The sequence below is a fragment of the Lagenorhynchus albirostris genome, chromosome 12, assembly GCF_949774975.1.
Source record: "Lagenorhynchus albirostris chromosome 12, mLagAlb1.1, whole genome shotgun sequence".
In the NCBI taxonomy this organism is placed as follows: domain Eukaryota; kingdom Metazoa; phylum Chordata; class Mammalia; order Artiodactyla; family Delphinidae; genus Lagenorhynchus; species Lagenorhynchus albirostris.
This window is the reverse complement of record NC_083106.1, coordinates 81,996,619-82,011,708: the sequence shown is the minus strand read 5'-3', so window position 1 is coordinate 82,011,708 and position 15,090 is coordinate 81,996,619. Positions and strand designations below refer to the sequence as shown.

The window sequence follows — 15,090 nt, the reverse complement described above, 5'->3', positions numbered from 1 at the left end:
ATTTAGTGTTTGAATTAAGATGTTCCTTAAGTATAAATACACACCAGGTTTTGAGAACTTAGTATGAAAAAGGATATAATGTGTGACACAGAGAAGGCTCTTGGACACCTCCCTTGTTTACCTGGGACGAAGCCAGACAGCAGCCCTCTATACTCTGTCTCTCCTTCACAAAAGATCTGCTAAGCTATTTGTCCCCACTGATCAATCAGAACAAGAGGCTTGTTGATTTGACCTGAGTAACCTTTAGTTAGATTTCCCTCCTTCTCCAGGCCCCCAAAGGGGCTCCTTCTGCCCTACCCTCAGCCTGAGCCAGCCGACAGCCCTTCCTAAGCAAGCCCTCCTGGCTGACCTCAGGAAAAACATCCCATGATCAACCCACTCTTACAGCTGGTTCCGTCTAGCCTTGCTTACTCCTCCCTAGAAAAGAAAAGCCCTCTCCTGCCTGGCGTCTGAAACATCTGCAAACAGCTCACGGTCAGCTCCTCTTTTTGTGGCATCCCCTCTTCTTACTGTAATAATCTGTTTAAATATGTCTCTCCTTTTGACTGCTTGAAATGGTGGATCACTCTTCCGCTGGCTTACAGGAAACTACCGTCACCTAATCTTCCTTCTTAGTTCTCCGTTGCTGGTTGCTCTTCTTGCAACGGGACGGCCACAGAGCTCCACCCTCGCGCCTCTTCTCTGTTTGAGTTCACCCTCTAGGTGATCTCACATCCAACCTCACAGCTTTCCTTCCCACCTGCCCCAGCCAACCCGGCATAAACTTCTCCAGATCTCCAGACCCAACTCAACTGCCAACTCAAGATCTGTACTTGGATGTTCAACAAAGGACTCAACCCAAAATAATCAAACCAGAACCCCATGTTCTCCCTCACTGCATGAATGAGGGAAACAGATCTGTGGAATTAAGAATATACTCACTTTGCAAAAAGAGTCAAGAGGCATTAGCCAAACAGCAAGCTCCTGAATGCACCTCTGTATGGTATCATACTAAGAATTAGATTCATATACAACTTTCAGCAATATCCTCATGCTTTCAGTCCACGTGCCACTTATACGTGGGATTTTTAAGGCTGTTTAGAAAGCATGGTAAAAATCCCAAACCAAAAACAAATGCAGAAAGGAATTTTCTTCATAGTTAAATCTTTTCACTTAATTCTCTAATACTTCAGCCCATACTACCCTAACTGAAATTGCACTCTCAAAGGTTTAAGATTGGCTAGTTGGTAAATATCTCTCTGAAGCATCCACACGAATGATCTCTGCACACAGCGGTACCTTGGATCCTGTAATGCTTTAGTATTCTGTTCATCTCTCATTGTCCAGACTCATGTTTCCTTCTCACATAACCTAGGTTTAAGCTCTTTGACCTCTGATTTTCTTTTATATCGTCTGTGACTTTGATTTCCTCGTGACTTCAAATGACTGTCTCCATTATACTAAAAAAGCAGTAACACCCTTTTGTTTTTAAAATTAAAGGGCAGATGATGCAAACAAAACACAAAAAAGTGAAATGTAGAAAAAAAAGAGACTTGGAATCCAGACACTTGCATTATAGTCCCAAGTCTCATACTATCAACATTTAACTTATCTCTTAGGGCCTTAGTATCTGTATCTGCAAAAAAGGGGTATTAAACCAGTTAGATGGATGGCCTCACTGAAGCCCCCTTTTTTTGCTTTAACATTCTAGTTTATATTTTAAAAATTGTTTACAACTTAAGTGTCTCTTTGTAGCCTGTATTTCCATTTCTATACTTGTTATACAGAAAATGAGGGGGAAAAGATTCTCTATCTCTAACTGACATAATATCTTAGATAAAAGTTTGCAGAAGGATGGGTACCTGAGGTTCTGAGAAAACAAGTCAACCTGCTTTTATCACTGACAAAAGCAAAACAGCTTGGTAAACACGTTTTATTTATAGAGAATGTATTTTGAGCCACTCCTTGATAATGGGCTTGTTTACTCCAGAACTTAGTGTTCAACTACTTTCTAAAGTAAGATATCAATGCACATTTTACTTTATTAATTTTCCTCTAACATTATCTTTAGTTATTCAAAATAATTCTTACTTTTCCCTCTGTACTTAATATATATAATTTTAACCCTGCTTTAGCTCTTTAAGTTCAAGTCAGTTTTTTGTAATTCACGTAGTTTAAAGTTTAACATATCAGTTTCTATTTTAGCATCATCAGCTAACTTGAGTCATCTTAACCATTGGTCCTAGTAAAATTATATCCTAAAGCTAAAATCTAAAGCCATAGATTGTTCGATGATTTTTTAAGGCTGGCTATATATATTAACGAATATACTTAACCAGAATAATCCACAAAAATCCAGTTTGATTTATACAGATCATCGCATTTCCAGTTGCTTTAATGTCCAAATAAGACAACACAAGTTTACTCCAAGGAAAGATAAAGTAATTAAATAGGATGACAGAAATAAGACTTTGGGTTCATAGATTTTTAAAAATGATCATTTGGAAATATATTTTCTTGCTTCATCCCTCACTGTACTCCCCAAATATTCAATGCTCCTGCCACAATTTATTTTTTCTGTAAGATGCCAAGTAGATTTGTTTTTATGCCTTGTTAATGCAGGTCCCTTCTCTGCTTGGAATAGCCTCCAGTTTTTTTTTTGTTTGTTCATTTGGATTTAACTTATGCTTTGGGGCCCAGTTCAAAAGTTACACTGCAGAGAAAACCATTAGCCCCTTTTGCCTTCCCATAGCATTTTGTCTGTAACTTCATTATAGCTTGCCATTTACTTTTCTATTACAATTATTCATTTTCATATCCAAATCCATTAGGCTGTTTGCTTTCCAAAGGCAGGGACTGTGGTATATGTGTCTCCTCTGATGCTTTCTCTCCTTCCCAGAATCTACCCCAGTACTCTATTCTGTTTGTCCACAAAGGGAAACTGATCATCCATCTTCCTCTTTGGGCTCAAATATTTCTGTATATTTATGTTACTCTTCATAATTCTGTGTCTGTTTTAACTATTTTATTCACACTAACATATACGTTGTCTGTGTATTAATGCTTATTAGATTAAGCAGCAATTAAAGAACGTGAAACTAAGAATGTAAATAAAAGTCCTTTTGTCATATTAGCATATAAAATTTAAAACTTGATTTCTAATTTGCTCAGCTGACTCATCTTGAACTTATAAACAATGCAATACCTGTAAGGGTAAATTAAGTAATACTGTTGTTTTAAGGTAACTTTGTGAACATAGTATGATAGGCATTCTTTATAAATCTGTTAAATCACCCTATGCTTTAAGGGATCATTTTAAACACAAAAAAACCTTAACTATTTTTAGATGACTCTCAAACATTATAACATTTAATAAATGCCAGACCACCTCATGTATGAATGCAATATTACTTAAGAAAAACAAGTCTATGAAATGTACTTAATAACGGTAAGAGGTCAATATATGTATTTTTAGAAATCACTGCTTTAACATCTTTCTAGGGAGATTACCTTTCCTCAAAAATAATTTTAAGTATAACACTCTAAATTATAATTTTTGTTTCATAATCTAAAAATCATTCTCCAAAATTCTGTTACTTGCAAAAGGTACATAACGAAGGTGACATCAAGTACCTTATGGGGTATTTATAGTACAGTATTATCTACTCTAGTCAAAGTGCCCACTAAAATGTCACAAGTAATGGTGTTGCGTTTCTCCTCTTCATGCTAACATTTCCTAGTGTGCAGTAACTGGACTCTGTCACCACACTTAACACCCCATCCCCACCCGTATGCGTCAAATCTCACGTTCTAACCTGCTCCTTCATCTTTCTCCATCATTTCAAAAAATTTTTAACATTTAAAACTCAACAATTTTCATCTCCTTATATATGAATTAGAAGGATTAATATTCTCTTTATGAGCAGCAGTCCCCAAAGCCATCTTCATTTTGAATCTGGTGGAGCAGAGTTCTCTTAGAGCCCCTCATCATTTTTATTTAAAGTATTCTCTTAAAAAAATCTACCCTGCCACCCCAAATTCAATGGTCATATTTCTACCATCCTCTTCCAAGTATGCACAGGCAAATTTGACATTCAGAGATTAGCTGGAGAACCAAAAAAATACTGGGAAAAATAAAGCCATAAACCTAAAGGGTATGTTTTTGTACTGCAAAGCAACATTTCAAAGAATAAGTCAACTAAAATGTTTTACAAAAATATTCGGCAGTTCAAAGGAGGTCATTTTAACCAGTGGTCCCCAACCTTTTTGGCACCAAGGACCGGTTTCGTGGAAGACAATTTTTCCATGGACTAGTGGGGGAGAGGGGATGGTTTGGGGATGATTCAAGCGCATTACCTTTGTTGTGCACTTTGTTTCTATTATTATTACATTGTAATATATAATGAAATAATTATACAACACACCATAATGCAGAATCAGTGGGAGCCCTGAGCTTGTTTTCCTGCAACTAGATGGTCCCATCTGGGGCTGATGGGAGACAGTGACCCCCGACGTGTGTAGCTAGGTCCAGTCTACTCTGTGATCTCGTTTTGGTTGCTGTCACTGCAGAAAACCCTGCTTCACAAAGATGGGATGCTGGAAATGGAGGTAGGCTTCCCAGTGCTTCTGCGGCGGCCTCAGGATACTGCGCCCTGGCTTTACTCCAGGGCGTGTGGAGATCTGAAGCTGTCTCAAACACACTTGAGGGCACCGTCACTCGCGATCTCGAGCAGTTGATCCTCTTCCAGTACAAAGTCAGTTCACCTGGCTTATTCACAAATGGGTGGTCGTGGATCCATTCCTTCCCAGTTCAGGGGTCTTTTGTGGTTGGGAAGTAATGCTCAAACTCTTCTGAAAGCTGAGTTAGGTGATCATGCACCAGCTGGGAGAAAGAAGGCCCTGGCTCAGTCTTTCAAAATCTCTGCTAATGTTTGGAACATGTCAGAAATCCCAGTGTTCGCTCGTCGCCCCCATAATTCCAGTTTGGCTTTGAATGCAGCCACTCTATCTGCCGACTTGGACACAGTTGTTATTCTCCCCTGAAGTGACATACTGAGTTCGTTGAGCAGGTTGAATATGTCACACAAGTAAGCAAGTTTTGCGACCCATTCTGTGTCACTGAAATGTGCTGCCACTGGTGACTGTTCTTCTAAAAGAAATCTCTGGAGAGGCTCTCGTAACTTATGAACTCTGGCCAGTGATCTCCCTTTGGAAAGCCATCTCACTTCTGTGTATAAGAGAAGACGTGTGTGCTCTGGGTCCGTCTCTTCACAGAGCTGCACAAACAGATGTGAGTTAAGGGCATGTACTTTAATGTGGTTGATAATTTTAATCACATCCTGCAAAACGTTAAGTTCAGGTGACATTTTTCAGCTAGCCAGCACTTCTCTATGGATGACACAGTGTGTGGACTCACATTCAGAAGCGACCTCTTTGACCCGAGTAGCGAAACCAGAAAGCCATCCAGTCATGGCAGCCGCTGTCTGTGCATATACCGATACAAAATGACCAATTCAGTTTTCCTGATATGTAATCATTCAAAGACTTGAAGAGCTCTGCAGCTGTGGTGTTGGTTGGTAACAAAAGTGCACATAACATATTCTCATGCACACCCTACTGAAAAATATATCACACAAAAACAAGCATTGTTGCCTTGTTGTCAACAGCAGTAGACTCGTCAACCTGGACTGCGTACACAGTGACTCATTAATCCTGACAATTGCACCTCAATAGCCTCTGCTATTTCATCAATTCGTCTAGTTATGGTGCTAGCCGAAAGAGGAACACGTGCCACCTTTTGAACTGCAGCTTCTCCTAAAAGTTCATGACAAATGGCCTTAGCAGCTGGCAGGATCGACTCTTCACCCAATATAAAGGGCTTCTTAGCTTTAGCAATGCGGTTAGCCACTAAGAAGGATGCTCTCAGTGCAGACACGTTTGATGAAGTGGTGGCCTTCAATAATTGCTTTAATTCATGTTCATGATTCTTCCTTTTGAAAAACTCCAAAGCCTTGTCTTTTAATGCAGGGTGCTTGGTCTCCGTGTGGCAAAGCAGTTTTGAAGGTTTCATGGCTTTGTTGGATAGCCAGTCACCACATATTATACAAAGTGGGCTTGGAGAATATGAATCGCCTGTTGCAATGAACCGGTAACTTAAGTAGGACTCTTGGTATTTTCTTTTAAATGCAACTTTCTTTTTGTTGGCAGTCTTAAGAGTCTTCTGTCTCATCATTGGGTCTTCCTTTCTCCCTTTTCAAAGAAGCTCCCCAGCGACAAAGAAGCTGCCCAGTGATGTTTGTTTTTTACTCATTTTGCCTAGGGTTATCTTGTGGGCTTACCAAAAACTGTGAATGAGACAAAGACACAGTGCAGGAAAGAGGCATGGATGGAAGTGGTAAATAAAATAATGGGCAGGCCAGGCACAGACTAAAATAAGTGTTGGATTCCAACTTAAAGCCTGCCACCAGATGCAGCTTAATTGTCACTTGCCACTCACAGATCGGGTTTTGATATGAGTCTGCAAGCAGTTGATTTATTAGGGTCTCTGTGCAGTCAAACCTCTCTGCTCATGATAATCTGTATTTGCAGCCGCTCCCCAGTGCTAGCATCAGCGCCTCAGCTCCACCTCAGATCATCAGGCATTAGATTCTCACAAGGAGCATGCGACCTAGATGGCTCAAATGCGCAGTTCACAGTAGGGTTCGTGCTCCTATGAGAATCTAATGCCACCGCTGGTCTGACAGGAGGCGGAGCTCAGGCGGTAATGCAAGCCATGGGGAGCAGCTGTAAATACAGACAAAGCTTCGCTCTGCTTGCCTGCCGCTCACCTCCTGCTGTGTGCCTGGTTACTAACAGGCCACGAACCGATACCAGTCCGTGGCCTGGGGGCTAGGGACCGCTGATTTAAGCCACTACAAATTAGATTAGACTGATAAACAAAAATACTGAATGTGATTCATAAAAGAGTTATGGCCAAGGGTATGATTTAACTAAACTTACTGATCTATAACATAAAAATTCACTCAGTTCAGCAATATAAGGGCATTTTAAACACCTTTACCAGTGCAACTTAATTTTGAAATTTTGATGTTTTTCTGCTAAGGTTTCAATACTACTATAAGAATTTAAGAAACAGAACCTATTTTAGATCTTCAAGATCAGCGCCCTCTTAAAAATAAATTAAAATCAACTCAACAGTAATTTTTCATTCTACTTTCACTGAGCTAAAAATGACAACCCAAAGCATTTCAACTATCAACCCTAGTGTGACATGTGTATGTACATTTCAAAGTAAAAAACCTGGGACTAAACTCATTACAAAAGTAGAGCTGGAAAATCAAGTCACATTTATTTATAATAGAAACCTATAATAGAATCTAAAGAAAAAATGGTTCTGATGAACCTAGGGGCAGGACAGGAATAAAGATGCAGACATAGAGAATGGACTTGAGGACATGGGGAGGGGGAAGGGTAAGCTGGGACAAAGCGAGAGAGTGGCATGGACATATATACACTATCAAATGTAGAATAGATAGCTAGTGGGAAGCAGCCGCACAGCACAGGGAGATCAGCTCAGTGCTTTGTGACCACCTGGAGGGGTGGGATAGGGAGGGTGGGAGGGAGACACCAGAGGGAGGAGATAGATATGGGGATGTATGTATATGTACAGCGGATTCACTTTGTTGTAGAGCGGAAACTAACAAACAATTCTAAAGCAATTATACTCCAATAAAGATGTTAAAAAAAAAAAAGAAACCTTTTACTATTATTTCTTCTTCATGTCTGTTTCCCCATCTCATCTCTTGATTTATTCTTTTCTCCCAGCTTTAGTCGCTTCCCTTCTTTCCCTTACACCCTGGACTCTGCGGTAGGTCTCATTCTCTCACTCTTAGCTTGTCCTTGGCTTACCATTCTACTTCAGTCCTTCAACCCACCTTCCCCGACAGCCTAGGCAATGATGGAGAATGGTACCAGCTATACAGATTTGTTCAGCAAAAATACAGATAGATAATTCCATCTCTGGTCCTTGACATATTTATCTATCACTAACTTATCTTCAGTCAGATCCTTCTTCTGTTCACCGGTCAAAACTTTTGCCACTTTCTTCGGTTCTGTGCCCAATGGCCCACACAATTCTCAGCAGATAACTGAACTTAAACTTCACAGCAAAATGAGACAATCATACAGAACTTCCTGTTCACCCTAAGAAATTACTATCTGAGTCCATATTGTTGCTTCCTTCCTTGGTCTAGAGAAAGAGGCATCCCTCCTTCTAGCTAAAGCATTCAGTCTTTGATGTTCTAAATACCATCTCCTCCAGAACTGGATGGTACTGGCCCATCATTTAACCTCTGTGATATTTTTCTTCAACTTTTCCTGCTCCATTAATTCCATTCCATCTTCCCTGAAGTCTCTCCTCATTTAAAAAGAAAAAAACAAAGATTCTCCCCGACCCTACACGCCTGCTCTAGTAGTTTCCATCCAATCCCTCTCAATCTCCACAAACAATTTCTGTGAAGAATATAAACTCAGTCACGGCTTCATATCGCTTTTTATTCACTGCACTTAGCTTTCGCCTCCACCGCCTCTGTGCAGTCCCCTTCCTCACACCTGCTTCACCCGCCTGCCCCTGGGTAGCCGTCCTCCTCCGAGCCCTGGTCTCCTCTCTCTCCACCTTCTGAGTTCATTATGCAAATATCCAAGTGCCCACGAAACCTCCGCCTCAAGGTCTGTGAGACATCTCAAGTCAGCTAAGCATTTCTTACATTTCTTCTCTAATCTTAGTATCCATTTTTAACTCAGCTTGCTGATACCAAAATTTACCCCATTACTCAGTAACTGGAGGGCCATTCTAGAATATTCTGTTGCCTTGCTTCAGACCCAAGCAAGCAGAAATCCTCTTGCTTCTCTCTTCATCTCACACCCTCCAGGCCACTGTTTACTCCAGGCTCTCACCATCTCTCCTGCATGACTGCACACAGCCCCTGCTGGCAGCCTCTCCCAGCTGATTTCTACGCTCAGCTCTCAACTTCTCCAACCCGTTCTGTTATAATAAAGTTACTGAAAACAAACCAGACCACAGTTTCAACTTCCTTGCTTAGAACTCTTCCAAGGCCTTCCGGGGCTTGAGTCCTAACTCTGCAATCCCATTTTCTCCCTCCCTCTAACCCACACCCCTCCAGAATTAAAACAACAAAACAATAACAGTGCTTTACATTCGCTGGAACACAAAACTTTACAGTTTAAGCGAATTACGTCTGAGCATTTTGTTCCTCTGCCTAGAACAGCCTCCCCTTGATGCACATACCAGGTGAATTCTTAATTCACCTTGAGAGGCAGCTCTGCTCTCCCTTTTCTGAAGCCCTGCTTTCTGAAGACCACCACCGCACAGTGATCTCCACGTAGAGCTCTGTACTTCTTCCACTGGGCTACCCTGGACTCTGTACCTATTCCTGTTACTCTACCACATTCCAGAGTTGACCCTGGTAAAAAACTCCAAATTTATCTTTTCCATAACGGTACCCCTGAATGATTTATCAAGAAATATACTATATTTGACATATTATTTTACCCTGAAATAAAAGCATACTATAATATTCAAAGGGAAAAAAAACCTCATCTTAGCACACAGAAAACAGAAAAAAAAAGATTGTCTCAAAATTCACAGAGGTTAAGAGCAGAGGATCTCAGAGCTTTTGTCAGAATACACACAAAGTACTTAGCACAGTGTCTGAAACACAATTACATGTTCTTAATAGTTAATCGCTGTCATCATTAACATTATTATTATTAACTAAAGTAACTAGAGTTGGACGGATCAAAAGTTGTTCTAGGTCATAGGTACTTTAGGTCTCAGTCCTAAAAATTGCAGATACCACCAAAACTCTCCTGAAATTTTTAAGAACAATGAAAAAAGACATTTAGAATGTTTCTCATTATACTAGTACACGTGATAAATAATAACTACGTTTTGTTCTTCAAAAGTAAACACTTTGTAATGATACTTTCCCTAATGGAAATCAGTAAATTACCAAGATATTCTACTGAAGACACCAAGGTCTTCTTGCTAGAATTTCCTTTGTCACCACATATTAAAACAAATGCATCAAATGATTAAGACACCAAAATGCAAGACACATCTTTTCTTACAGAGCTATAAATTCTAAGATGGGTGATAAAAGCTACTTTACCTTCAGGGGCATCTGCATCACATCTCTTTGGCACAGAAAGGGTCGAATTGCCTTTATGGGCATCATAAGTTATATTGCTCTGAAAGATGAAAATATCGTTAAAATATAAATAGTATATTAATATATTTTGATTAAAAAGTAATCACTTTATGAACTTTATACTGTTTTCTATTAAACTACATCTAGCTAATATTCTAAAAGGTAAATTACATAAAATTGCAACTAGAAGAAAAAGATTTAGGGTAAATTTAACATTAGGGCTTTCCTATAACAATCATTAGGCCCTGTGTTGAACAACAGAGCTTCTGCCCAGAGAAACGGCCTACTTATTTTTCCACTGTGGAACAAGAAAAGAATATCATTCATCCATGCAAAAGCATGACGTTATTTCATTCATTCATAGAAGAATGTTTTATAAGCATGACCTAGTGAACCAGGTGCAGGAGATAAGGCAAGAAGAGAATAAAAGGTATAAGAAATGAAAAAAGTGACTAAGGTGACCTTATAGCATTGTTTCCCAAACTTGTGTCATTCGTTACCTCCATTATGATCGTGCCTTATCTTTGATCCAATGGCATCGTTACTTAATATTTTTCAATGAACTAACTTTTCAATCCTTAGCAATATTATGGATGGTATTAAAGGTCTGATGTGCTTACTAGATCTTGTTTGTTTGTTCCTAATTACATATTAGAGTAAAGAAAGAATGGAGGAAGAAGTACAGGATAAAGGAGTGACCCGGGGAGACTGGATTAATAATGAAAAACTCCATTAAAGTAAGGCCTGAACTGGGCCCTGAAACATGGATTTGATTTGACTTGTTAGAAGGTAGAGCAAGAGATATTTTAGGAAAAGGAAACTAAACAAAGGCTGAATTAGATATGGTCAAAATATGTTAAGCTGTCAAAATATTCAAACTAGCTCTCCAGGTACAACTAGGAATCACAGCTGGCTTTTGAAAGATCAACACCAAGGAATCACTGTAACAGGAAAGAGGATCCCTGTCATGTTAAGAGAAAGCATAGTTATGTACAAATAAAATAAAGTCTCTCCTCTGGGATTCATGGTACCAATGAGCAGACATAACTTTCTGCACACCAAAACTTTTTGGGGAGCCATATTAAACTTACTTAAAATATTATTTTAGAGTAAATATTATGAGTTTTAGCAAAGTGCTGAGACACAGCTCAGTAGCTTGGCACCATGGGATCCATTTAAGGAACTACTGTAATGAAATTCAGTGTTATTTTTAAAAAGAACTTGTTTGAAACAAATATAAACATGCTGAAAAATGGAATGAAAAACTAGTTTTAGCAATATTAAGTTTAACCTGATGAGCTAATATTTTGTGTTAGCTTTCACAAATGAGAATTTGATTTCAGATTTCACTATGTTTAAAATATCAAAATACTGACTTTTTAAAGTTTGCACTTACCTCTATCAGGTAGTTTTGGCTTCCGTACATAACATACTGGGGGGCGAGGCTGTAAATCATGTAGCTAGTGTGAAGCACAATAAGCAGAAGTATCATGCAGAGAAATAAGAGCGCCTGGGGCCTGGTTCTCCCCCTTCTGATTTTATACAACTGGAACGAAAGAACACAGGGATGATATTCCAGCAACACGTTTCAGGTGAAGGGACTGAGTCCCACTCCTTTGTTAGGGGGTAAAGAACACAGTTCAATCCACCGTTTCTTTTTCCCAAAATAAATGCTAAGAATTCTTAATCTTTCCAGATAATTATAAGAATAACAAAGAATAACAACGCTTTCCCTGAAAAGCTTTTAGGTTTAGATTCATGTTTATTTTAAAAACTCAAGACCTAGAGAATATATTTGTACTCACACGGTCTGTTTCAGAAAAATCTTCTAAACTTATTATGCAATAGCATCTGTTAGAAGTTCCTAGAGCTAAGAGGAACTGAGAACTACTTCTATCTAAAGATTAGAGGAGTTTCAACTGTAAGTATTAGTAATATATTTGAGTTTTATATAATATTACTTCCCAAGGATAGACATGCCACATGTTTTAAATACTCATTTCTATGAAATATGATATCCTCATATTATACTCTACTATAAAACTATAATATAGTTTATGGTAATTTATGTTCATCTGACTACAGCTATTTTCACATGTATCCATACAGGAGGGAAACTAAAACATGTGGTAACAGATAGAAGGAGCCTGGTGACAGGCTTCATTTCAACGGCAGAGCACACTTTTATTCTAGCAACTAAAATAGCACCTCCCTGTTTTATTACTAGATTGTAGTACAGTATAGAGTAATAGGACTCCAATACTGGACGGGATATGATCACCTAAAAATGTACGTTTCCCAGCTTCCCTACTCCTAGTAGTGGCTGGTAGTGATAAAACATTAAATGTCAAAAGGAAAGCAGTCTGTTGGGGACTTCTGGGAAAGTCTTGCTTTTTGATATAGGTATCACCACTTCTGCTAGCTACCTTTTCCTTACGGAACACGGACAGAATAAATGGGGTTGAAGCAGCCATATCACAATCATGAGGGAGAAGCCAAGAGGAATCCAGAGATATTAGACTTGATTTTTGAGCTAATGAAGCAATGCTAGATTTTAAAAATGTTCCACAGCAAGAAGTCTTTCATTAGTTCAAGCCACTATTTAACTGAATTTTACCCACAGCTGGAAGTATGATGATGTATCTCGTTTTAAAATTCTTAATTTATATCAAGATGACTCTAAGAGGAAAATGACCCTTTCTCCAAACATACAGTAATCTTTCACTCCCAGTAGTAAGGGCCATCTTTTGAGCTACCATGAGTCCAGTTGTGCTTCAGTGTGTTCCCATGCAGCCGAACACTAAGGAAAATAATAGAACTTCTAGCCCAGGACTTCTCCACCTCGGTACTACTGATGTTTTCGGCTGGATAAGTCTTTGCTGTGGGAGGCTGCCCTGTGCAATGCAAGATGTTTAACTGAATCCCTGTACTCTAACCAACAGATGCCAGTAGCGCCTCCTAGTTATAACAACTGAAAACATCTCCAGACTTTGCCAAATGTATCCGGGAGGGCAAAATCGTCCCTGTAGACGAAGAGCACTTTTATGTTAACATGAAGTGAAAAAGCTAGTATTTCCATTCTTGGTATCAAGATATTTACAACTTCTATATTATAAATCTAAGATAATTTGCAATAATGGAGATTATGCACAAAATGATGAAAAAATCAAAATGATATTGTAACATATACTCACTCTAATCCAAAAGAACCATATGCCAATATTTCGAATCCCCGCCATTGAAGTAAAAATAAAGTACATAATAATAGTTGTTATAAGAATATAATCAAGAGGAAACACCTGAAAAAAGATAAAATTAAACTTAATACACAAACAATAAGGGCTTTAGAAGTCATGTAAAATTAACTGAAAATTCATTGTTCATATTTGGCAATGTTTAAAATATCAACCCTGATCAGGTTACTATGATAATGCAAAAAAAAAAAAAAAAAAAAAGAAAACCTCCAAGAAACAATTACCAAACTACCGAACTATTACCAAATTGCTCAGTATCATTATCCTAAGAAAAATCCTATAACAAATTAAACTAAAAATTACATTTAGGGCTTCCCTGGTGGCGCAGTGGTTGAGAGTCCACCTGCCGATGCAGGGGACATGGGTTCGTGCCCTGGTCCAGGAAGATCCCACGTGCTGCGGAGCGGCTGGGCCCGTGAGCCATGGCCGCTGAGCCTGCGCGTCCGGAGCCTGTGCTCCGCAACGGGAGAGGCCACAACAGTGAGATGCCCGCGTACCGCAAAAAAAAAAAAAAAAAAAAAAATTACATTTATATATGGAATAAAAGACTTCGTTAAAAAGTAAAAACGGGAAGTGCTTGGAAAAGTTCACCCCTAAGTCTTATCACGTATCCCCAAGTCAAGTTATGTATAACATGAGAGTTCAGTAATACATCAATACAATAATTTTTAAAGCAACATATCAACATAGAAGTTATATGTAAATAAAAAGCCAAATCAGCAGAGGGCACAAGCATATACTTCCAAGTACTAGTAGGTTTGTCAACATAATAATTTGACAGAGTGTGACAACGTTTGCTAGAGTATAAACTGGATGATTTTTTTACTCACTGTTTGTAGTAAAGGCAAAAGCATATTCAGTGGATTACTCAGGTTAGCTCCAAAAATTATGAAACCAGAATCTATTCCAGCTGAATGAAGAGCTTTATCCAAACTATAACAAAAAAATGTATAAAGAGTGAATTTATATATTGCACCACATTTTCAGTTACTTTAGAAAGAATATCATCATAACTTAAGCATGCAGACTCAATGGAGTCAAAGAAAACCACAGATAACAAATTAAACCTCACTTAAATATCTTACAGATATTGTTCAATTGATACAGAATAAAGAAATACTGTCTATTATTGGGGCTTTTTAGTCACTCTTTGAGTTAATGCTATAGAACACTTCAAGTAAAATAGCTACTTAAGATGAATAGGCTACACTAATGGAATTCAGCGTGGAAAATGTATAAGATCATAGAATGTGTGTTAGTGCTTTAGAAAATATGTCTACTGTACTTACTTGGACAGGAAGAGAGAAATTATAAACAGCAATGCAACTAAGATGAAAAATATTCCCCAAATGATCTAAAAGCAAAAATAAAAATAAATCGTTAAAATATACTTCTGAAGTTGATATTAAAAGCACAGAACCATTATGCTCAATGGGTTACTAGCGTATGACAATGATCTAAAAAAATGACCTAAGATAAATTTTAATTTAATATGTAATCATATAGTATATAATCCTAGGCACACATCATCTAAATTTTCATTATGAGACTATTTGAGAACAAAAACACAAAAGAGACAATGCATTTGGAAGTTTTCATTGGTAAGTAAACAAATGAGACTCTTTGCT

At 38.4% G+C, this 15,090-nt stretch overlaps 1 protein-coding gene across 3 annotated transcripts in view; it reads right to left on the bottom strand.

Moving 5' to 3' along the window:
- LMBRD1 (LMBR1 domain containing 1) overlaps positions 1 to 15,090 on the bottom strand; it is a 123,858-nt gene that overhangs the window by 18,174 nt on the left and 90,594 nt on the right. For all 3 annotated transcript variants that reach the window (XM_060167614.1, XM_060167613.1, XM_060167615.1), the window contains exons 10-14: positions 14,752 to 14,816; positions 14,293 to 14,395; positions 13,403 to 13,507; positions 11,605 to 11,754; positions 10,170 to 10,248 (exon numbers count right to left, since the gene is read on the bottom strand). In XM_060167614.1, the coding sequence (XP_060023597.1) occupies positions 10,170 to 10,248; positions 11,605 to 11,754; positions 13,403 to 13,507; positions 14,293 to 14,395; positions 14,752 to 14,816 (502 nt within the window). The remainder of the gene's footprint in view (positions 1 to 10,169; positions 10,249 to 11,604; positions 11,755 to 13,402; positions 13,508 to 14,292; positions 14,396 to 14,751; positions 14,817 to 15,090) is intronic.